Source organism: Aptenodytes forsteri, unplaced genomic scaffold (genome assembly GCF_000699145.1).
Source record: "Aptenodytes forsteri isolate BGI_AS27 unplaced genomic scaffold, ASM69914v1 Scaffold426, whole genome shotgun sequence".
Classification (NCBI taxonomy): domain Eukaryota; kingdom Metazoa; phylum Chordata; class Aves; order Sphenisciformes; family Spheniscidae; genus Aptenodytes; species Aptenodytes forsteri.
In genome coordinates this window covers 545435-570134 of record NW_008794010.1, presented here as the reverse complement: position 1 = coordinate 570134, position 24700 = coordinate 545435, and the positions used below count along the sequence as shown (strand labels likewise).

Here is a 24700-nt window from a genome sequence, read left to right as displayed (position 1 = left end):
CTGTGTTGCCCGTGCGATGTGCTTGGGAGCATCTTGCATCAAAAGATTTTCATTCCTGCTCTGTCCCTACTGAAGCACAGTGCTTAGGCAGCAACAGGGGGGAAAATCCCACCCTTACACGGGGAGAAGCCTCTGTCTAGGCGTAGCCGAGAGGATTTCCTATAGCTCTGTAGCTGCGTAGCTACGGTAAGTGATGCTTAAGCAAACAGGGCTCCTGTAGGCAGAGGCTCCAAGGCTGTCAAAGACATAGGCAGAACTTGCACTTTATAAGGTACCTAGCATGACAGCTGGGAGAGCTGCTGTGAGGAAGCTTGTCCAAAATGCCAGAGACAGGGTAACAGTGGTAACCTGAGCCTGGGATCCTTCACCTCCTGGATGCGATTTTCCTGACTCAGCACCTTCTGTTCTGCACGGCCCTTCTCTTGGGGGGATTTCTCATCTGCTTGCATCTGGATGCATTTACAGGATCGGGACATCTAACAGTAGAAACCATAACTGGAAATATTACTTTTGCATGCTGGCTGTGAAACGGTGAGCGGACATGGGAGGAGCGTTCCCTTTCAGTAAGCCTTTCTAATGCATTTAGTTGTAAAGAGATTGTGTAAAATGCAAACATTAGACATATTTTACAAGTGAGGAAAGGATGTTGGAAGTAGTGGCTAAAACACACTTGGTGGCCAATGCCCATGGTTATACAGAGGGCCACACAAAGTCAGTGGCAAGCTCAGAGCCAGGACTCGCGCGTCCTGTGAAGCCGTGCCAGGGGCTTTCACTGTTGGTGAGAAAACACTCAAGTTGCAAGACTTACCTCAGAAGATGGCTCACTGCATAGCCTTTGCCTTCAAACAGAAATACCCAGGACATCCCCAGCGTCAGGGTTTCACAGAACTTAGTCATGAAACGACTCTGATGGATAGGAACATGCTGTTGCAGTTGACACCTTCCTTCATCTTGAGAGCTTTAAATCACATGTATTCCCCGTGTTCATTTTTCTCCTCACAGCCTTCCCACTACCGCTCCATCATGTGGCATCCGATCTCGTGGACACCACGTGCCCAGTGGTCACCCAGGCACTTAAAGCTGGTTGCTGTCTATGTGCTGGTGCTCTTGGTATCGCTCAGCTTTGCTTCAGGACAGAGCACACCATTTAAACATCAAATAGACAACAGAAGTAAGTATGAGTCTCACCTGATGTAACGCGATGGACTCCCATATGGTGACCCCGCAGTCTCTGGTGCGTTGAGGGATCAGGATTGGCCTGTCAGGCAAAGTTCAGCAGCAAATCCACATGGGTGATTCTATGGTAAAATGGGGGTGTGGGGTCCCGTACTTCCATTTACACTTGTAAGAGCATATCCAGAACTTAATCTCCTTCTCGCAGCCCTTAATTAGCCAAGGGAAACAGTGTAATTTTTTATAAATACCAGAGGAGACACTAATGTACAAAAGACTGACAGTGTTCTGTAGACCTGGGGTAGTTCACAACTACTTCTGTTCAGTAACAAGAAAGCAAGGGCCAGAAGCTTAAGTTCGCCTTACAGATATCTTCGCTTCTGTCTGCAACCATGACTTGTCTGAAGGGCAAAATACAAGTGGCTGAAGTGTCTCCACTCAGAGGCGCTGTGAGGAAATGAGGCTGGCCAGGTGAGGGACAATACCGTATGCCGAAAAGCTAACACACAGTCCAAAAGATTTTTGAGAAAAATCTTTATCAGGAAATCTCATCTTCCCCCCAAAGAGCAAAGGCTGATAATTGTATGTGGAGTCGGAGAGAGGTGGGTGGGGGGAGTAAGGCGTGTGTGCTCTCAGTGGCACACCTTTCCCCTTTCAAAGAGAACTAGGGATGTGGGGAGCCTCAGTTTTTAGGTACCCAGGTGAGAAAAAGGAAATTACTTGGGTTTTGGTGGGCAGGAGGGGTGTTAAATACTGCGTGGAAAGACTTACAAGATGTATTTATGGAGAAATTCACAGCCAAAGTGGATTTTTTATTTTCTCTGTTCAAGCATCAAAATGCACAGAGAAAAATCCTGCTGCCTTGCCGGAGACTTTCATATGACTTGGATGATATATAATGCGCTTAAATTGAAATTTATTCCTGTTCCTGACATTTAGCCGTCTTCGGAATGATTTGGCATTTCCTTGGGGTGGCATCATCTCCAGCGCTTTGTAGATTTTCCCTGTTGATACATCTTAGTCTTTTAATACAACTATACCCCTCTCCACACCTGCTCTAAAACTAGACTAGACTATAAAAATAAGTCAAGTGTACTTCAGATGCATTAAAAGAAAAAAAGGCATCCATGAAAACAACTTCCTAAGCGAACAAGAATTAGCTTTTTACGTTTACCTCTCACGTAGGAACCCCCTCTGCAATCCGGTGGATTTGTTAGCCTGTAGAGATGCCGTACCTGGTGCATACAGCAGAAATGGAGGCTGGACAGTAGGACCTTCAGGACTTCAGCTAAGAGGGGACAGTTTAAAAGTGGCGGTGCTGTGGTCTTTCTGGACGTAGGCTGCATTGTAACCTCTTCCAGGGTTCGGATCAGTTTTAAAGCACGCTGTGCCCCCCTGAACTGACGGGTACTTTGGCTTATGTTCGAACTGCAGGTTGCAGCCCAGATGGATGAAAATTAATTTTGCATCCAAACCCTCTTCCTTTGGGCTCTACACATGGCAGGTGACCCTCAAAGGAACTAGAAAGTTGTGTGTCTGGCTGCAGCCTTTCCCCCTTTTTTTTTTTCCTGGGCTACAAATAAGCCATCTGACACCCTCAAGACATGCAGGAATGCTGCCTTTAAGTACAGTGGTAGATGCTTCACCAACTGCTTTGAATTCCAGGTCCTGAGATCGATCCTTTTTGGTACGTGGGCCGTGGTGTTCGCCCCATTGGTCGGTTTGGGAAGAGGCAGCTGAAAAGCAGCCGTGGCAGCCTGAGGCCTTTGAGCAGGCACCTGGATTTCATCTGGAATGCTTTGTGGGAGCAAAAAGTGTCGGACACAGAAGACAATGACTGGTGATCCCCGTTCCCTGAGGCGGTGACCCAACCTCTGCTCTTGGAATTGCACCCTCCCCTGCACCTCAGACTTCCAGTTCTGCTTTTGGCTAGCAATCCCACGCTGCTGCTCTTTCTGCTCCTTGTGCAAGTTCCTTCAAAAAGAAACATATTCAGGGTGCAGGTAAAAGACAATGCATGGACACTAGCACTGAGTGCAACCATAGCTTACAAAAATGTTTCTTTGTCTTACATCCCCACCAATCCCTTGATGCTGTTCACTGTAACGTCAGGTTTATCCAAAAAACACACAGCTTTTGTGCTGAGATTTAAACTCTGCAGTGTTAAGCGTATCGTGAAGCCTTCCCATCACATTTCAAAGTCAATGGCTGTTGATATGTAAAAATAAAAAGCAATGGTTGGAAGAAAGAAAAAAGGCTCTTACTAATTTTTAATGTGCCTGCATTAACGGCATGAAATGCTGGTGCTCTGTGTGTAGTTTTTATATGGACTGTTAACATCCACTCGTAGGAACATAGGCCTGAACTTCTGCCTCTTTATGCTTCTTCCTGTACTGCTGGAGAGATATATTAATGAACAAAAAGGAGCTCCTATGAAAGATAAGTATTTTCTCCCTGCTGAAGGAAAAATAATAAAATTGGCTAATTAAACTCTTCAGAGTAGTTTTGTGCCTACTGCACGTAATCATGCACCATTATCCAAAAGGGGTAAGGGCCTAAACTAGCTGATTCCCTTTAAAACAACGTAGTTGTTTGTAAGTACATTCTCTGATCAAGCTGAAGTCACTTGTTGAGGATCACAAGCAATGTACCATCTACTACATTAGTCCACATCAATAAGACCGGGGTTGCGGCTCAATACTCACGTCTGCCATGGCAATTAACTTTGTTATATTCATTTTATAAGAAGTGTTATTTAAAATATGTTTAATCTTGATTAATAACTATTACCAGCAATAATATTCAAATGCAGTTTAATCTATGGCTTATATCAAAAAAAGAGTTTACAATTTAGCTAATGACTGACAGTTGAGTCCAGGCCACAAATCATTCTGCAAAAGACAAATTAGAATGAACATGCACTTCTAGTTGTGCTTCGTTAGAATTACTGCTAAAACTTAATAGCGGTTGAATTAATCGTTGCAGATAATTTAACGCTTTCTTTCTCTTTGCAAATGGTCTCTCAGCAAGGAGTGGATTTTTATTATAATAAGGTAGTTACTCCTATTTATAATACAACATATAACACCCAAAGTGTTACTTAAAACATGCCAGTTTAAATGAATGCCCTCATGGTGGAGAAAATATGCTGATAAAGAAATATTTTGATCAGCATGCGTGGCATGTGACTTTGGAAATGCTAGACTATCAGCAGGGTTCTCGCTCAGTTTGTCATTTTGTAGCGATCCCAGTGAGAGTTACAGAAATTCTGCCTGAGACGGTACTTCGCCCAAGCGGCTCGACAGCTCGGAGAAGACTAACCATCAAACGTTCCTAGCAGGATCCCTCCCGCCCCAGCCCCAGCGGGAAAAATCCGAACCGAGTGCGTTAACGTGTGTTCCTCCCCTCAGCTAACCGAGGTAATTCTGCGGAGTTGCAGGTCTCTCCCGGGTTTAATGGGGGACGGGTCATTTGTGGCGAGGCAGCACCTGAGCTCTGAGCGCGGCAGCACGTTCTGCACGCTTCCTGGCCGAAGTGCACATAAATCCAAACAACAGAGAAGAACTTTTGGTTTTTCTTTATGAATCAAGTCCTTGAAAAGGCATTCTTTTCATAAATTGCTTTTACTCTTTTACTCTTGACAATAATTCTCGGTGAGTATGCAGATAACGACAACAAGGCAAGCTTAATATTCACTCAGACTTAATCAAATAGATCATATAGTCTTCATTTTACCCATTAAAATATTTTCATTTATAAAAATTAATCTAAATATAAACACTAAAGATTGAAATCACTTGATGACAAAATAATTCTTTGTGTGCTATAACATATGCTTTTATGATTTTTTTAAAACAGTAAATTATATCTTTGCACATATTTGGCACAATAAACATTTGTAAAAATTCAAATGCCTTATAGCAGGTGGGATTTTTTTTCTTTTTTTGTGGTTTTTTTTTTTGCAATGCCTACACAGTACACATTTTTCTGTCAAAGAAGACTGAATATTTTAACATTGTAACACGAATAGTTGCTCATTTGTAAAAATTCAAATGCCTTATAGCAGGTGGGATTTTTTTTCTTTTTTTGGTTTTTTTCTTTGCAATGCCTACACAGTACACATTTTTCTGTCAAAGAAGACTGAATATTTTAACATTGTAACACGATAATAGTTGCTTTTCATGCCTCTTAAGGAAAACAACCTATTCCAAACTTTGTTGGCTTGTTTAAATCACACTAACAGAACAAAAGCCAGAGTTATGCTATTAAAATTACATTTCTGTATATTGATATTACATACACAATATTAGTTATTATTTATTAGACGAATATGTTTTATTTATTAGAAGAATATGTAGACCAACCACCATTAATGACATTTCATAACACGCATACCTGCATAAACCAGAACCTGGGAATGTCTTGTATACATACACGAGAACAGTCAAGGAAGGGGGAGGAGACTGGATAACAAAAAAATTACTAGGCATCCTACTCTGTTTAATATCCTTTACCGGATTGCATATATAAATAAAATCTATTTGTTTTACATATATATTTATATATTAAACAGAGTGGGCCAAATTCTGCCCTCACATCTGTGCAAACCAATTCCAGAGAACTAGTATTGTGTGAGAGTAAAAGAAGGCATAATTTCACACAGAATGAACACATCGAGTCAGATCTTGGGCAGATGGATCCTTGAAGGGATGGAGCGATGCTTTTGTATTCTAGGTGGGAAGATGGTTGTATTTATTCTGAGGATTCCTTACGTGCAGCTGGACATCAGTTTACTGACAAGCTTGATGTCCGATGTCAAATGTGGGTGGCAGATTTGCAACTGACACTGTTTTTCCAACCGTCCCATCCAGCCATTCCTTACCTTACCCACCTGACCCCCTAAATCCAGCCTAGCCAGGAAATTTGCCCAGTTTTGCTCATATTTGCCCAACCATAGACATTTCATGGCCTGGTGTCCCAGGGGACTGCTTTCCTGCCGCGTGGCAGGTAATGTGCAGCACTCTGCTAGTGGGTGTTGGCTGGGAGCGCAGGGAAAGGAGCAGCTCTCCCCCTTCCCTGGTATGCGCTGCTCTCAGGAGAGCTCACCACTCCTTAATGCTGAGGGGGAACGTGCCAGCCCATGCCCTCCTTCATAGCACGTTTCACATCAACCCAGTCTGCATTTGGGTACCTGCTCTGCACTTTGTGTGGAAGATAAGGGATTCACTGACTTATCACCTCCTCTAACGACCTCCTTTGTATTCTTCAGAGCAAAAAGTACCACAAATTGGCAAAGTCCTCCCTAAAAAGGGTAAGAGGCACACCCTGTAAGCTGCATCTTCCCTCCTGGGCATCTGCTCAAGGGCCTTCCAGTTTGGCTTACCTTTCAAAGGTCTCAAGAAACGAAAGAAGAAATTTTACTATTCACAATCTAATTCAGTGTGGTCCAATGGTAGCGGGGTGCACATGGCACCAGTGTAGGCCCCAGCTACTCCACGTTGGCTACAGAGTGGTAAAGGAAGAGACATCTGGGGTACATTTTCCTCCCCCTCAGAAAAGCCAGGAAACTGCAGAAGGGAATCTCTTACAGGTTGCAGCCACCCTACAACCAGCAGTCAGTCAGCAGAGATCTCATCTACAATGCTTTTACTTCCTTTTTCCAATCTTAAAGATTTAGTCAGAATTTATTCTGAACTACAGTGTGGTTCGACACCACCAAGCAGACAATGCTATCAAGAAGAACGAGACATACAAAGGTGTGGGTTTCACAGCAGTGTTCAGATATTTCCAGATGCCAGGATCGTAACTCAGCAGACATCTGGTCCACATGTGCTGCCACCAATTCACGGCTCAACATGACATCCATGTCCCCCCTGCTGCCAAGAGCAAACTACCTAGCTCTGGAGCTAGAACATTAACTCTGCCAAACATACCCTCAGTGAACAGAGAAGTCTTTGCACATTGCACCTCCTCCTACAAACCCTGTCAAAACTTCCACTGACTCACTGGGAGCAGAGCTAGGTATGCTGATTCTCCACTCCCACCACGCAGCTGAAAAGCAGCATACACTGCACAGAGTTGTTCTTATTGCTCGGCAAGATGGATGCCTACGTGAATAGTAAGAGGCCAGCAAATATGGATCACAGGTCTGCTTTGTTCTTTCTTTTTGTATGAAATATTGGCCTATAATTATGATTGACTGAGTCTACAAAAACATACTGCAGTTCAAAGACGACATACTTTAGTACAATCAATGGGGAGAAAAAGTGCATCTTAAAATGTGGAGCCTTGCTTTTGAAACTCAGCATCCTTTCTAGAGTCTTGTGAGAACTTTAAGGCAGAGTTTCCTTTAGCAGACCACAATGCTGAAGACTTGGACAGCTTTCTCAGTGAGGTATCCAAACGAAGCCCTATAACTGAGGCATTGTGGGTTCTTGAGGGTCCATTTTCAGCTGGACATACACAATGGCTGTTAAGTAAAGGCACTCTAGTGTACAGCCTTAGGCAGTGTGTTATTGGCAGTAGGGAAGTGTAAGTTTAGTACATCACAGCAGATCCTATAGCAGGTTCCTAGAAAAGAGAGGGACAGGAAAGAAAAAAACATGAGCAAAACACAAAACAAGCTTGCTGAAGCTTCTAGGGAGCCAGGTCCTTCCCCTTCTCGCCTCCCTGCCTGTTTTCCACATATCTGGTGGCAGACTGCTTCGGGAGGGTCAGCTTTTTTCCTTATCCTTCTACAGCTGCTCTAGAAGAAATGATTGACAGCTGTATGGTGAAGCCTATTTGTTCAAACCCTGCAGAGCCAATGCATGGCCTATCTACCCCTTAAATTCCACTTAGGTAACCTTTGAACATGTCTCAAAAATTAGTGAGATTCAAGGTGACTCTCACTTGCTGAGTTACAGCGTGCAGCTGGTTCTGTGAGGGTCTGGTTCAGAAGTCTGAATTGCAGGGGACCACTAGTTTTTTGGTTGTTTGGTTTGTTTCTTTTTTTTTTTAAATAAGGGTAGCACATTCCTGGAGACCTGACAGCCAGAATGCATTCACACAGGCTGACATTCAGGACTGCACAGCTGCTATACTATGGCATATAGTCAGACAGCTTCCAAGGACATTGGTCATATTTGTTCAGAGCTGCCTCAGCAGTCTCTATTTTTTATTTTCCAAACTATTAAGAGAAGTTTTGTGAAGACGCTGAAATATAACTGCCTACACAGATATCGCTCGCTCTCTATTTACTGCTTTTAACAGCAGTTTTAAAAACATCTGTTATGAGTTTACCATTAAGTCCTTGGCAGTGCTTTTCCTCTCTTCAGTTCTTTGTGTTAGAGATCCTTGAAGCATGAAGTTTCTGTTAAACGTTCTGACAGTGGTAACTGGAGAACCATCTATTTTTTCACCTGGGAAAAATACAAAAAGGGAGATTTTTCACATAACAGATTGAAGCAGATGTAACAATACTCCTGAAGAGTCACAGCTTCTAGAGAGACAAAACTTCCCCTAAGACGTATGAGGAAAGCTGGATTTAATTTAAATGAAAAACAGCAGGCTGTGACACTCCAAATTTATTAAAGTTTGAGGCCATGTCAATCAGTGGAATTACACAAGAGTAAAACGAGTAATGCAAGGTGAAGCAGGCCCTAGAATTGTCAGAGATAATGCACTGCGGGGTTAAAAAAAAAAAAAGCGAAAACATGAAAGAAAAAACTTTATTTATAAAGCCAATTCACAGCCATACCCTAACATAGCAGGAACATCACTGAGCCACATCATATGGACTGAAATCAGCAGACACAGGCTTTAAGAAAGCAACAGTGGGTTGTGGAGGGTGGCAACTGGCTTTTTGTTAATTAAACACTGCAACTGCTTGGGCCTTACAGCCTAACCCCAGGCATGCCAGAGTAGCAGTGTCCCTGCTGCAGGACAAGTAGTCAGCATTTCTCATTTGCTTTTCCCAGCCTTCTGCTTCTGCTCCTATCAATTTGCCACTGTCACAACTTCCATGGAAAGACAAAGTGGTGATGCTTTTTAATGTGACAAATGGATATTTTATGTAATGCAAGTACAATGGGCAACGAGGAGGGTGGACACGTTTAGGCTTTCTCTGATCATTTCAAAACTTAACCTTTCCCCTACTTCGCTGAACTGTACGCTATATTGAACCTTATAAAGAGAGACACTCTTTCTATAATGTATGACAACTTAAGTGCACCTTTTATTGGTGGAGCTGGAAGTTTTCTCCTCTGCTGTCTTGATGTGTCTATTGTATGCATCTGTAAACAACACATACGCGTTACTCAACTCCATTACAGAAAAAGAGACAAGATTTCCCCAATGTATTTTTGAATACTACATAATGTTCTGGCACCTGGTTTGTTTGCTTTTGATCCCGTTTCCTTGTCAGGCGAACACATGGAGCCACGTTCAAGCCTGCAACAGTGAGAGCTGATATTCTGCTCTCAATATCTGAAATCTTCAAAGAAAATAAGAGAGAGAGACAGACAGATGGGGAGGGGGAAAAAGAAGTTTTAAAATTACTGTGGATGCCACTACTAAAATATATCCCTCCCCCAGTCAAATTCTATTTACTCAAAAAATATAAGCAGATGGCTAACTTCTTCAGCAATTCTGACACTTTCCTGTATTCTTTAGTCCTGATGTTAAAAGGGGCTTAATTTGTTAGTAAAGATGGAGTAAAAGAACAATCCAACCTACCGCGTGACTCCAAGGAAGATGCCTTTTACTCCTTTTAAGGAAAAAAAGAACGGAGAAGAGAAAACCCCTGTCTGCTATCTCCCAGTTACCTTTAGCTGCATAATCCCAAGTTCATTCAACTGTGTTTTTCGAAGGCTACATTCAAAGAATGACTTTGTAGGACACACTTCCTAATTCAAAAATAATTTAATGCACGTGCAAAGTACATCCTCCATCACACAATCTAAACATTTGATCTTAAATATTTATAATTTAAGTGTATATGTATGTTAAACACAAACATGCATAAATGGAGGTACACACTATATAAAACCACTCAATGGAAAACAAATTGCTAGGAAAAACAAAAGTCCAAGAAAGCAAACATCTGGGGGGAAAGTAGGCTGATGTTGAGACTAGCGGAAACAAATGTTGCCAAAAGGGAAAGAAATGTCAAAGGAGTCAGATATATAACCCGACTCCTGATTCATTATGACACCTGAAGCTGTTCACTCTGCAGAAGACCTTCAGTTGGCCTCTTTGTCATCCTCCTTGCATAGCTTAGGCCTCTCTCCTCCTCACATCTCACCATCATTAACGTATTTACCATAAAATAATGACCGAAGCCAACAAAATGTCACTGCCAGTTCGCCATCTAGTGCAGCAGTGCACTTCTGACATCAGAGAGATGTCAGACTCTCAGATCTTTGCTCAGTCCTAAATTGAGCATGCTACTGCTGAGTAAAATAACCAGGTACTTCCCATTAAAGCCTGGCACAGGCAGGTCAGAGTGCCTCACTTGGCACAGACTGGTCAGTGAAATCACTGGCAGTGAGTTGCTAGCAGCGTTATCCCCTTGAGCTCTGGCAGGGTTACCTCGTTCAGCTTTTAGCACCAGATCACGATGTTCTCTTCTGAGCCCCAGACTTTCTGGAGCCCACTAGAGAGACACTAGATCGCAGCCCACAAGAGCAATTGCCTTTTGGCTGGGACGTGTGCTGCTAAATCCCAAGGCAGGCTTGCAAGTGCTAGGCTCTGTGCTTGGCTCAGCAGCTGGCTGCCCTTGGCCTTTTTCGGTAGGACGGTACTGACACTGGCTTCTTTCAGAAAGTACTTGACAATCTGCTGATTAGATAAACTGCCCGAGACTGTATTTGCAGTCTGACCACAGCCACGCCTGTGACACAGTGTGTACCATGTAAGCTGCCTGGCACCAAGGAGCAGCTTCAGTATTACTATTGCGGTAACAGGCTGTTGCACTCCCATGTCTGAAAACAAGCTGGGGGAAGAAACAAGCAAATGCAGTACATCTGGCTGGGCTGAGTTACGCATCTCGGTTAAGCTTTGCTCAGCTCCTGTGATGCAGTCAGCATTCTTGGATCATCAGTCCACTGCGGTACAAAAGAGTATCGAAAGTAAGTGTGCATGGACAAAAGGTAAGTGCTAGGCAAGGCAGTGTGAAACCTGCAGGTACGGAGGAGCCACAGTCCTCACCTGAAGCTCCGCATGATGAACCTGGGCGGCTGCTGTGGCCACCTGATCCTCCAGATCGGCCAGCTCAGATTCTGCAGTAACACTGTTGATCTTGCGTGCGGCGTCCTCCAGGTTCGTCAGCTGCCCCTCCAGCCCGTACACCGTGCTGGCTGTCAAGTACACCTGCAGGGCCAAGGCAGGGAGAGGTGTCAGTCATTTTGGTTTTGTGGGCACGGAGGTTTGAGCAGACTGCATCTTCCATGACACCTTTGAGCTTCCCTCCTTGCTAACCCACTACAGGGAGACTTACCTGGCAGAGGAAAGTCATGGGGCAATAATCTCAAAACACACATCCACAAAGAGAAGGGTGGCGTGAGGTGGCTGAACTCCAAATTTCATAGATGCTACAACGGTATTCCAAAACAGATTTGTTCCAGATTCACCACCAAAAAAAAAACAAACTGAAAAGTTTGCTTTTTTATTTTTGATATTCAATTGCGTAACAAAAACCCTGTACAAGGGGAAGCCAACAGATATATAAAACTGTGTTTACTGAAACACGCCTAATGCCTTCTGGCAATCAAAACTCTGTAAGAATAACTCTTCAGCAGCATATGGTTATTAACTTCTTATAGAGTAACTGCGCTTACATGTACAACGCAGTTTTCCATCCCATCTTGCTCTCACCCAAATATACAGCAGCCAAAACCTGGAGAATGGTGGTGGAGAATGACTAGATTAAGATTTAAGTAAGTGTTTACTTTTCATTATTTTTTATTTTATTATTGTTTCTTAATTGCTTGCAATAGGTTTTTTTTTTCTTTTGTATCAGTTGTTTCAAAGTGTAAATGTATATACATTTTTTTCATGTATGTGACTTTGCTAAGAAACAAATTCACTACATCTTGTATGAACTGCATCTTGTAAGACCAGTCTAACTGCAGGCATGAAACCTTTGAAAAATGTACCCAGGACAAGTAAGTGATCTTATTTAACATCTTTGCTGGAGTACTTGGAGACACAGGTGGGCCATAAAGTTAACATGCTGATTTAAATAGAAATGCTCCTGCTTTTGTGGGTTTCAATTATTCTTTCCATTCATTTAAATGATCCACCTTTGTGGTGCGACATACCACAGCCACTTCAGATTAAAAGGTGATTTTTTTAATTTCTCTATCATGTCTAAAAGCTCAGAGAAAGAAGAAAAAGGAACATTATGAACAGAAACATCTTTAGAAAGTTAAAGAAAAGATGCATTTAAATGCTGTGCCAAAATTCTCTGCGCAATAAGTTGTACTTTTCAAGAGGGGAAAAAAAATCTAAAGAAAATAGGACTGATAGAAAAATGTGGGAAGGGAAGGTCATCAATGTTTTTGTAATTCAATCAGCCTCTACATTTGTTAAATTTTAATTTTATTGAACATTTGCCAGCTAGATCTAAATAAAAGATTTTTCTAAAGAGTATTCTCTTTACCTGAACAATTGTTGTGCTTCCAAACAGCAATGGGGTACCTGCAGGTCTCCACTATATTATGTCCTTATGCATATTCACATTCACATTCAGATTGTGGAGACTTATTTTACTACCATTTAGGTATGCACAGCTTCCACTAAAACCCACCCGACCTTGTGCTGGTACAGGTGGCCCTACATTCTCCCCACTGATGCATGCAGAGTCCCTGAAATGCTACAGAGAGCAAAAATGAGCAAAGTGTCTATATATACCCAGATCCTCTTCCAAAATTTGCTGCAAAGAGGAAGTGCTGCATGCAGATATGCCCCCAGCTGCACTAGACAAAGTTACGAATTCCTGGATTTCTAAAGGCTCTTTAACTCTGCTATGGAGTGTGGTGGTGAAATCTTGAAACTATGAAGTTTTGCCATCTCCTTCAATCCTGTGTGGGGCAGAGAAAGATGTAGTGTGGGGACACAGCAAGGCTGAGCTGGATACCCTATGAATTATGCAGGGAATTGAGAGAAGCTAAACCAGGGATATGCTGCAAGGAGGGCAACGTCACAGCAAGAAATGCTCTGCCTCAGTGCCCAGTCTCTGCTCAGTGAGAAATGCTTGGCCTGAATGAATGACTAGAGGCCACGGCACCACAGATGCCAAAGCTCCACAAGGACGGGAGAGATTGTCAGAGTGTAATTGGGGAAAAAAACGCACCTCAGATAGTTTACAACACAGCTCTCCACAGAAAAAATATGGGAGGAACTCTCCCCAAATTGCTCTCTGTCCTCCTGAGGAGTTTCTTAGTTTTTCTAAAGACGTGGTCCAGCCTAGATTTGGATTTTTGTTCTGTATTCACTCTCCTGACAAATGCATTCTGTGGTGTGTGGAGCTAGGATGCTTCAGTATTTCATGGGGAGAAAATCTCCATCTACCTACTTCTATTATTCTGAAAAAAATTAATCAAACTCAACTAGAAGTTGTTGTAGGGGTGCGTCTGTTGTGTAAGAATGAAATGGATATCACGGTAGGTGGCATGAAGAAGGCACTTTGCTTGTCGCAAGCTCCAGTTATACCCTTCTCCGGGCACTAGGGCAGCAACTGCTATGGGAAGCCTTTACCATTTTGCAGAGGGCCATGTCTGAGCCACCACATGTCCAGCGTCTCCTGGACACATCCTCCCGTCCTGCCCTCCTAGCCCCACTGGGGAGGACTCCCAAGCCTATTTTGCTTGTTTGTTTTGAGTTCCCCTCCCAGTGAGGAGCTGGGAGCATGGCCACCGTGTGGAGAGCTCTGTGGCAGGGCAGGCTCAGGTGTCTGTGGTGCCCCATGATGGAAGGCAGGAGATGCCAGCAACCAGGACGGTGTGTGGGAGAGAGGAGGAGCAGGAACATCCACCTAGCACAGCAGGATGCCTGGGAAAGCTGAGCAGAGGTGGGAAGGAGCAGTTTGGAGGTCAAGTTATGACCAGGAGCTGGTTGGAGAAGAGTGAAGGTGCTCTGGGGTGGGTTGGAGGGCATCCTGTTTGGTGTGGTCAGGGGGAAAGGTCTGAGATGGAAAAGGTTTTGGAGCAGATGAAGTTAGGAAGGGCAAGATCTAGCTTGGAAACCTCCAAACCGAAGCAGGGCTGGGAGATTTGGGCTCAGAAAAGGTGTGGTGAGAGGGCCTGGGGAGTTGTGGGACTGGTGGGAGGGCTCTGGAGTAGGACAGGCCCAGTGCCAGGAGTGGCTGTTATTGCCATGGATTATCTCCCCCTCAGTCCCTAGCCTGGGGCTGTTGTGGAAGTGTGTTTCTGTGGAGGAAACTGATTTTTTTTTACCCCCAAGAAGAGATTCTGTCTGAATATTTTCCGGAGCTAAAGAAAACCAGGATCTATTTTCTTGAATTGATCAGGATGTTATAATGGGACAGCCCAGATTCCTACGAGATCTTTAAGAGCTCCTAATGAAGGGAAAAATCCCTGAAACGTAATCAGTTAAATATGGGAAGAAGAGAAAATCGAAAGTTACAAGTGTACCAACTCCATTAAGTGGATGCATAAAAATTTCCAATGAGTAGTGACTTCCCTCTATGATTCAGCATTACACTCTTCCTTGCAGATGACAGGTACTTATGAAAAAGGATGGGTGATTCAGATGTGGCCAGAAATGTTTGTTCAATTCGGCTTCTCCAGCCTGCTCTTTTTAACAGTGCAGCAGGCAGCTCCGGCTCCCTGGGTGCTCAGCACAGTATGCTGGGGAAGTGTGGGTGGAGGAAGAGCTCCTCCACTTTTCTCTGTGTGACTGGGGACATGCTTGCCCCTACCTGTCCTTACAATAACAAGGCTGTGCTGGGACTTGGAGACGTGTGGTTTCAGCAAGGCATGGCACAGCTGTGCAGCCACAGAGGGTCAGAGGGCTTAAGTTAACTTTTGAGGTAGGGATTCTAAACTTAGTTGTAAAACTCAACACATCCAACTTGCCCCCTTCCCCAAATGTTTTAAAGCACACATTAAAAACCCCCCAACAACACAGCTGAGTACCCCTTTGAAATAGGATTTTTTTTGTTCTGTTTGTGTATTTGTTTAATAACCCCAAATTAATTCTGAATATCCACTGATGCTGCCTACGCGCTTTCCCTTTCCAGTTGACACACACACATAGGTACACTCACTGACACATGTGACACTTTCACATACTGGTTCATGTTCTTACGTTTTCTTCCAGTGTGGTGAGCTGCTCATCGAGTCTGATGGGGTCCGTCCCCAGTGGGAACGTCCCTCTTCCTCTGTCCTGAACGTCAGCTGGGAAATCGCAGGGACCAGTGGATTCTGCTATCAGTTCTTCAGTGGCATTGATGACTTTCAGGACCTCTGTAGATATGTTGCAGAGAGAGACAGCAGAGTACTTCTGTTTTGTTACAAGAGTAGACAGAGAAAACAACAGCATTAAATTAGCACAGAGGGGTAATATGTAAAATCACCTTGCTAATAGCTGTAACTTTAGCCATGCTGAAACAATATACCTGGCTAACTGCTGTGAACAGACGCAAGAACTGTGTGATGAAATTGGAATCTACTTCGCTTTTTCTCCCTCCCTTTTTCAAATATGCACACTGATACAGCATGCAAAATAACATACACACGCAATTCTCCCACAACACAATTTCTACTGGAGGGATGGTCCAAATCTTATCTCAAAGGAGCACACAAATATCCAGCTTTAAAATCTCAGTCAGCTAGATAAGGCTATTTTTGCAATAGCATTTTAAACAGGTTTTAAAACACAATCTTCCTCTTTGGGTACCGGCAAACGGATGTGAAATCATCTGTCTCCATATCCACAGGAGCTATTGCATTGCAGCCGCAAACACAGGAGAGCAATCTTCAGCAGCCCTATCAGGATGGCAGTTTACAAAGATGTTTGCTATGAATTATACGATAGTCCCAAAAAACAAAGGTTGAGCTATAAAAGCATGTAAACAATTGTATCTTGATTTTTAAAAAATTTAAATTTACCTTTTTTTAATATTTATGAAATAAATTATATCAAATACCAAGGAAAAGCATGCAGTTTTAGCCAGTGGTTTGCAGCCCTATCAGGATGGCAGTTTACAAAGATGTTTGCTATGAATTATACGATAGTCCCAAAAAACAAAGGTTGAGCTATAAAAGCATGTAAACAATTGTATCTTGATTTTTAAAAAATTTAAATTTACCTTTTTTTAATATTTATGAAATAAATTATATCAAATACCAAGGAAAAGCATGCAGTTTTAGCCAGTGGTTTTTTTTAATAAGCATGCAGTTTTAGCCAGTGGTTTTTTTTATAAAACAACTGTAAGCCTTTTTATCAGTATTCCTGACTTGTAATTAACTACCCCGATTCCGATGATTCTCAGAGAGCTTTAGGCTTCAGGACAACTCCTTTGATGAGTTATAATGATGAAATAAAATTTCACCTGATGTACCCTCAAGCATCAAGCTCAACATCCAAACTATACAGCTTGGAGATTGAGCCAAAGCTTGTTGAAGCCAATACAAATGATGTCACTGAATTTATGTGCAATACCTTTAGTGTTGCTTTGCCTAAAAGAGTGTGGCAAGTTTAGACCTAAATTTAATTCATTCCTTAAACCTGCAAATACTTATGCATGTGAATTAGGGGCCCACCCATCCGTAATTTTTTCCACAAACAAAATATCTGAGATCAAAACTGAGAAAACAGAGAGTCTTTGGATTCTATGTAGTAAATTCTATAGTACAGAAAAGTATAACTGATAAAAATGTCTGTGTGTCATGCAAACGTATTAATCAATATGTCAGCTGGCCTCCTAGGCAGGATATAGGAGAAATAACATTCCTTTGCTTCACACAAACTCTGGTGGGTTTAACTGGAAAACTTCTTTTATTATCTCTTTCCTATAATTAGCTGTTCATTTTTATGTTAGATAAGACTTTTACTGAAAAACTGCTTTTTTAGCAGTGTGTACTCAATTGTTGTGTATCAATACATTAAGGCACCTTTAGCACTGTTGTTTCTCCAAATTACAAGAAATAATTAGATACATGAGATTAAAGAGAAGGAGAACAAAGCAAATACAGTATGCTACAGCACACGGATCTTTAGCTTGTTAGGACAGCCAACACAGTCTGGAACAAGTATGACTAGGACTCTCTTACTGAGAACAAATACTTGAACCCCATAAATAGCCTACTGTTTTTTCAATTTATTTTCACAAGTGCCAATTAGGTTAAAAACAGATCAATAATTTTATAGGACAGAAGAGGAAATCAATGTTACTTTGTTTTATTATTTGCTTTTACAAGTACCTAATTCTTATTCTATCCTATGAGTAGTGAACAAAAAAGGATAGAGGCCAGACACTATATTTTCTTCATCATCTTCACTGATGTATGTTCTCCATTTCAAGAACCATAGCTTCACTTCAGTGTTCATTATTTCTTAAATTTTTTGTTATCCTTTGTAGCTAATGATGGATTTCAAAAAAAGATTAAATTAAATTAGGAAAAGGTGTTCTTATACCAGAATATGAGAATCCATATTGGCATTTATTACAGACCGATTACCACAACACAGGGGTTTTGGTTTTTGTTTTCCTGGTAAAGTGTTCTGCGATACGAAGCTTTATGAAATCAAGATTTTGAGTAAAATATCCTACCTTCTCAATACGTAATGGATAAGGGAAGAAAAGTTCAACGAAAAAGAAATGTGATTTTTAGCTTTTCTAGAATTTTGAGGTAAGTTCTTAGTGGCAGATGCTGTTTGACTTTTAAAACCAAAGACTTGCTTCACATTAAACTTTGCACAAGGCAGCTAGATGGATGTTCATAAAGTGTTTGCATCAATTAACATATCTTGATCCTAGCCTGCAGGTATCTAGCTAGACACAGGAGTCACAACAATAAAGCTTTTCTTTAAGCTTGTGAAATACCTGCTTTTATAGTATAACAAGGATAGAGCACTAGAGTTTAAACACCGTAAAGAAATACATGGCAAGCAAAAGTGATTTTCCTTAGAGTATGTCTGAAAAGTCGATCTCCCAAAACCTAAGAGCACAAGCAATATTTCAATGTATTTAAATCTAAACTTTGTGAAGGTTTTCTGCTAAAGGGTATTTAGAACTCAGCTTTGCCCTGGGCTGCATTTTACAGAGAACTAAGAAGAAATTAATGTCTGCCTGAGGGAGACATAAAATCAATATGTGGGGAGTTCGGGGTTTCTCTATTAATGTTTTTGCATAAATTTCTACCTCTTTTTTGAGCAGCTGTCAAAAGCTGTTCAAACAGCTCATGTTCAAAAATGGCCAGTTCGCAAACCTAGTGGGTTACTCTAGATATAATTATTTAACATGTGTAAGGAAAAAAAAAAAAAGAAAAAAAAAATTAAAAAAAAGAAAAAGCGTCCTGGAGTTTTAGTGCTTCACAACCCTCTCCCATCCCCGATCACCCACATCAAACTTAGGAGTTATGAGGTTCTATAAAAACCACCTAAAATTCACAGACACACGCACACCAAGATCATCCTGGTAGGTGGACATTTCAGATAGCTATAAAGATCTCTTGGCTGTCTAATTTATCTTGCCCTTGCAGGAAAGGTCACTGTTAACACCTATAAGTGATTCAAAGAGACAGCTATCATGCCATGATGAAGTCTCTCCCATCTGTCTTGTCAAGCAAGACAAAGAACTAATATGGATGTGATAGATGCAGAAAGCAATCTCTATTACAAATACCTAGCACAGAAAAGCTAAGCACAACCATTCTTCTCAAAACACTGGGATGCATTCTGATTTTGACTGTGCGTCCCTACTTCTGGATTAACACCACCCCTCCCAAATGAAATCAATGCAGCTGATCCAAATTTGAATATTTGTACTGGTTATGAGAATCTCATTTTTTACTGAATTTGAGATTAAGAGGTTAATGGAACGAAGAAAATATGCATTTATCCTTTTTATGATAATTAATGCCCATGCTCACAAATATGTTAAAGATACAGTCAAAAGGAGATGCTCCATTTCCTGAGTTCTTTGTGGAAGAGATTTCAAACCAATAAAATACTAAAAAAGTGTGTGTGCGCGAGCACATATACATGTATGTGTGCCTGTGTGTATTGAATATAACAAACAGCATCTTGTAAAACTTCTTTACTGTCATTTCTATGTGTGGTTGGACAGATGGAAAGGATTCCTGTTTTGCTGAAGATAAGGTTTCAGTGGTCTAAGCTAGCTCTTGCTGGCTGTTAGCCATTTCCCTCTCTCCTGCTTTCTCTTTCATTTCCCTGCTGATGCTGCAGATAATTTCCTTTGGTTTTTTACTTAAGGATGCTACACTGGAAGGTGCTTCAGAGAACTGTATTTGCATCCTTGCGCAAGGTAACGGAAGTAAAGCAGGATGGTAAAACTGAAGCAACGTAAGAGTCCAAACTGCTGAGAGTAGGTGAGCATTAAGTTCTTGTATGTATGTCAGCAGCCTATGACATCTCCACATCAAGTTTCCTTTGCATGAACATTACTGCTCTTAATTTTAATGCTCCTAAAGTAGCTAAGTTCTCCATCACTTGAACTAATTTTTTCTCCACAAAGTACTCAGCCATTAGCATTTTCTCTTTTTTGCTACTATGATGTTATGCCATCGTTAGGCTCTATTAAACTGGCATGGGAGGCAGTGACTTGCAATTCAATAGAGAACAGCTGACATCAACAATTAGATGAAGAAATAGAGCAAGGGAAACTTGCAGCCCTGGCAGTATTGACCGTGTCCTTGATGACTTGTAGTGCAATCATTTTTAGCTCTGGTCTCAAGCCATTCTATCACGCTCCCAGTCGCATGCCCGTTTCTCAGTCGATATCCTCATTTTTTTGTAGGGAGTTGAGGGGGGCTGGGGAGAAGACAAGTTTTGCTTTGCCACTGGTTGATTCATCTTTTCAGAGTAACCTGACTGAATCCAAACTTGACAAAAACAAAACCAAAACCCAAACCTGCCTCCTCATCTCCCCACCCCGTGGGAGTTCATTGCACAGCTTTGAGAAGGCCCTGAAAAGCCCACCAAAAGTCCATCTCCTCCACAGACCAGCAAGATCCACACTGTCCAAGTCACAGTGTGGGAGGAACAGAGCCATCAATACCCAGTCATCAATGGCAGTCATCAACCCTGACCTTCAAAAGATCTTTTGGCCTAAAAGTGAGCCCTAACCACTCATTACCACAAAGACTGGGGAAGAAAGCTAAAATTTGCCTTGACATTTCATGGAAGACAAGTATACTATGATAAACTACGGTATTAAGGAATTACTCTTCTGTGTAAGTTTAAGACTTCCTGCCTTGACCTTAACATCAATATCTTAATTTATGGGCGCTCTTTTAGAAAAAGCAAGCCAAATTATCTTACAGAGAGAGCTATTATTCTACTGACATTCTCCAAAGTATGACACAGAGAAGTACAGTCTCTCTTTTTGATTGTGTGAGGTAATTCTGAATATTACATTTTTTACTAACGAATTCAATCAACTGTCCTAATGTAGTTACAGATGTTATTCCTAATAATTTGTAATGCCTTATTTCTAGAGACAAGTTGCCTATAATCAAGAAAAAGGAAGTTATTTTCCAAGAGGTGAAATATTATGGTCCAAGTTGGAAATGGAAATATTTAAATCTTAAAATCTGCACAGGATTCTGTAAGAGTATCTATAATGTACACAAGCTGATGACATTGCACAAATGGAAAAATATTTTTTCTATAAAAATAATCCTTGATATTTTTACTAAAGAAACCCAAGATGATTAGAAGGTGATTAAAATTCATAGCACAAAATTTAACTCAGAGTATGGAAAAAAGAAAAAGTTGAGAGAGTGTTTTGCTGAATTAAGCATTGATTTTTGACACAAAAAAGTCATTCTTATTTTATGAGCGAGAGAATGCTACAGACTTAATTTGCTTACCACTATATATGACATACTAAAAATAGCAAGTATTTTAAAATACAAGATAAGTATATATTTGCTCAGAGAATAAAATGAAAATCTGTTTTAATATCTGATTCTCATAAGCTGAGACTCAAACAGCACAGAATATGAAACCTTGCCACCTAGATGAATGATAAGCAATAGACACTACCAGCAATGTGAGAAAGTGCCTACTCACTGTGTACAATCTCTATAATGAATTAAGGGTTTTGTTTATTTTTTAAATTGGGAGCTTAGAAAGGTTTTTGAAGACCACTATGGTCAGAAACTGTTAAAAATCTTATTGCTGAAAGAAAATTTTAAATTGTTTCCTTACAAATTTATTAATATAGGTGAGTACATGAGAATAGGAAGATCATACACCTTGTCTTCTGTTCTTCTTTACTGATAAAAGCAAATTCTCATCACAAAGCCAAATAAGAGAGCCAGCCTGCTCCACATGTCTACTTCATGCTCATCACTCCCATCATAACACAGGGCTAGCTGTGATTATAAAATAATTTTCTGCAATGATTATTGATTTTGGCCAAAAGGTATGATTTTTCAGGCCTGATATTTCCAGGAAAACATTCTGAGTTTGAGAATTTTGCTTGGGAAATGTGGAAACCCTCAATATCACTTTATAGCATCTCTTACTATGTAAGAGATGTAAGAAGACACAGACAAAACAAAGCATTCTCACCTGCTGCAATACAGTGGATAAAAACTGCAACTTTAAATGAAGATCAAAAGCTTTTTGTTTTTCCTAGACAGTGGGAAAGCAGTTAAATAAAAAGGCAGAAAAGTTATGTTAACAGCTACAGAAGTTAACATTTATATAGGCTCAGACTTACAGATAACTTTAGGATGAACAGCAAGGATAAAGAAACTAGCAAATATAAAATACCGTAAGATTTAGATTTTACATTTATTGCTAAAATATTTAAAATAAAGAAATGCCTAATTTATTTTTGTTTGTGGGATTTAGAATAACAGATCTCATTAAGATATTGCAAATGACACATCATTTTTTATCAAATGAAACAGATGGGAAATACTGACTTCCACCATCACAAAACAAAGTGGCACTAGCAATAGAAAAAGACTTTTGCAGCAGTGTTAAGAAAAAGAAAAGCCAGCTGTCTTCAATCTTTGGGTCTACACAATTGCAATTTCAACAATGTGCGTGTTTCTAGTTACCAAGGGGTCTGTACCTCACTTGTGCCACAGTCAGATGCTCACGTTGGAAACACCTGGGCTGAGTTAAGACATCTTGTGCCAAATCACTTCCTACTGTCTGCTGCTGTCCCTCTCCCGGACTTCACTGTCCCAAAATGAACAAGTAAAATCCTTCATACTACCACTCTCCAGTGTCAAGTCAGTAGGCTTACCTTAATCCCCCTAATTTACTTAGGTCCATTTAAACTAAACTCACTGCTTTTGCCTTGAAGTAATGACACAACCACAGTTACCCTGTTGGCTGTGCTGTGACAGAAGTATCATCCAGTTGAGCAGCAGCGTTTGCTTGAAACTCTTCTAGCTAGATGTGAAAGAGCTCATCTGTCACTGCCAAGTCTCTGGGCTGCTTACAAAGGACGACAAGAAAATAGTAACTTTTTTGTTACAGTCTATTTCCCCCCCATTTTGTTCCAACAGCTTACACTAATCTTCACTGATTTTCTACAACTGTATCTGTAAAAAGGCTTTTACACTTTCTTCCTAAGTAAATAAATCTTTGGTGATCAGACAACTGAAGGAGATTCGCATTGCACGCATGCTGGACAGAGCTGGCTTGGGCATGCATGCACATAAGCATCAAATCCGAGACTATGAGAATCTTGTTTACAAAGGTGCTGCATTCCCCATGTGAAGCCAGCTGAAATCTCACCTATTCAGCACTTCTCCAGGTGGATTCAACAGGGCTTTCATTCAGTTGCTTTAACACAGGCAGACAAGGTGCAATTTTAAACAGCTTGAAGTATCTGAGGATTTTCAAACACCACTGTCGGATGTGACATGGACCTGGGAGATGCATATTTCCTCCGGACTAGCAACTTAAGGCCCTGTGGGATACCCTAGGGCATCTCAGATGGACTATCTATATCCATACTTACGCAATTGTATTGAGCCCAGAAAGTGTCAGAATTGGAGGAACACAAACATCACTGCTCACTTTTGAAAACTTTTTAAAAATAAGTGTTTATGGTCTCAAAGCATCTATTTTACTTGAAACTGAAGACTCAGATTTTGACAAAATAAACTTAGGATCAACTTTATTTTCCATACTAAAGACCAGTAAATCATGGGAGAAATCTCCTGAATGGGATTTTTGTCCAGCAAACTACTTAATCCTCAATTTAAAACGGAACATATACTTGACTGCTTTGTTGAACTGAGAACTTAAAACTTTGGATCCATTAGCCCAATGTGAAGATTAAAGTCTCACACCTCTTTTAGAAGAAAAAGCCACTGTTTCACTTTCCTTAACCAAAATCTTTTTTCTCTGCTGTCATTCAAAATCCTGTGCATAGATTATCTGCAGTTCATAAACCTTAAAGATCACTTTTTACAATGCTGCCCACATGCAGTTTTCAATCTTGGACTTTGGAAGGCTGCCCAGATAATTAACATCATAATAAGCCATGATCCACCAAACCACAAGAATTATTCCGAGCATCTTGCATACAAAAATGTGAAATGACAGAGACACAAATATCTTTTGAGTTGGTAACCCAGGAAGATGTCATTGTATTACACTGTTCAGTTTTATTAGCATAGTAGTAGCATGTACTACATAGTAGTAGCAACGTAGTAAAGCTACTATACTTACACTATTACATTTTCTTGCTTAAGTGAGCCATGGGGTTCTGGCTCCTTTAGGAACTTTTACTCAGTCATTTCTAAAGTCTTCAGGCATATGAAGCTGGATGGCAGTTTCCTATTAAGCCCTGCCTGGACCAACACACTAACCAAAATACCCGGAGTTTCTCAGCAATGTTTTCAGTTCAGGAAGTTGCAAGATAACGATCACAAAAACTACTACATCATCTTCTGTGAGGACAGTGCATGCACCAGCACAAATGATTAACGGAAGCCCAGCCACCAGGAGACACAGGCTCTCTCTCGTTATTATAGCACTGCTGTTACATTCTCGCAGCCATCCCTACCGTGATGCTTTAACAGGTCTGTGATACACAGGAGGGATTCACTGCCAGGTGGACGTCCAATGCCATTCTCCAGCTCCATCAAGGCCGTGAGCATATTTCTCTCCAGCGACCAAGTCCCATGAGCCCTTCCTCACCTAACCTCCTTCACTGATCCATGGCCACCCTCTCCATGGCCTGCCCCAGGCATAGCCACCAGCATACACCACACCAGGGAGCTGGCTGTCTCTTCTGCTGCAGTAACATGCACCCACACCCACAGCCACTGGCTATTAAACTCCCACAAGAGAAGAGCCAGCG

General features: G+C 41.3%; 2 protein-coding genes across 2 annotated transcripts in view; one reads left to right on the top strand and one right to left on the bottom strand.

Moving 5' to 3' along the window:
* The first annotated feature begins 921 nt into the window (after positions 1-921).
* Positions 922-3428, top strand: PRLH (prolactin releasing hormone). Its single transcript, XM_009290201.1, has 2 exons — positions 922-1171; positions 2839-3428. The coding sequence occupies exons 1-2, from the start codon at positions 922-924 to the stop codon at positions 3015-3017; spliced, it is 429 nt and encodes a 142-aa protein (XP_009288476.1). The 3' UTR covers positions 3018-3428.
* Positions 3429-6639: 3211 nt separating this feature from the next.
* Positions 6640-24700, bottom strand: part of MYRIP (myosin VIIA and Rab interacting protein) — a 124553-nt gene continuing 106492 nt past the window's right edge. Inside the window, exons 10-15 of the mRNA XM_019474862.1 lie at positions 15484-15678; positions 11362-11523; positions 9542-9646; positions 9386-9446; positions 8455-8573; positions 6640-7743 (exon numbers count right to left, since the gene is read on the bottom strand). Of these exons, the coding sequence (XP_019330407.1) occupies positions 7711-7743; positions 8455-8573; positions 9386-9446; positions 9542-9646; positions 11362-11523; positions 15484-15678 (675 nt within the window). The 3' untranslated portion in view covers positions 6640-7710. The remainder of the gene's footprint in view (positions 7744-8454; positions 8574-9385; positions 9447-9541; positions 9647-11361; positions 11524-15483; positions 15679-24700) is intronic.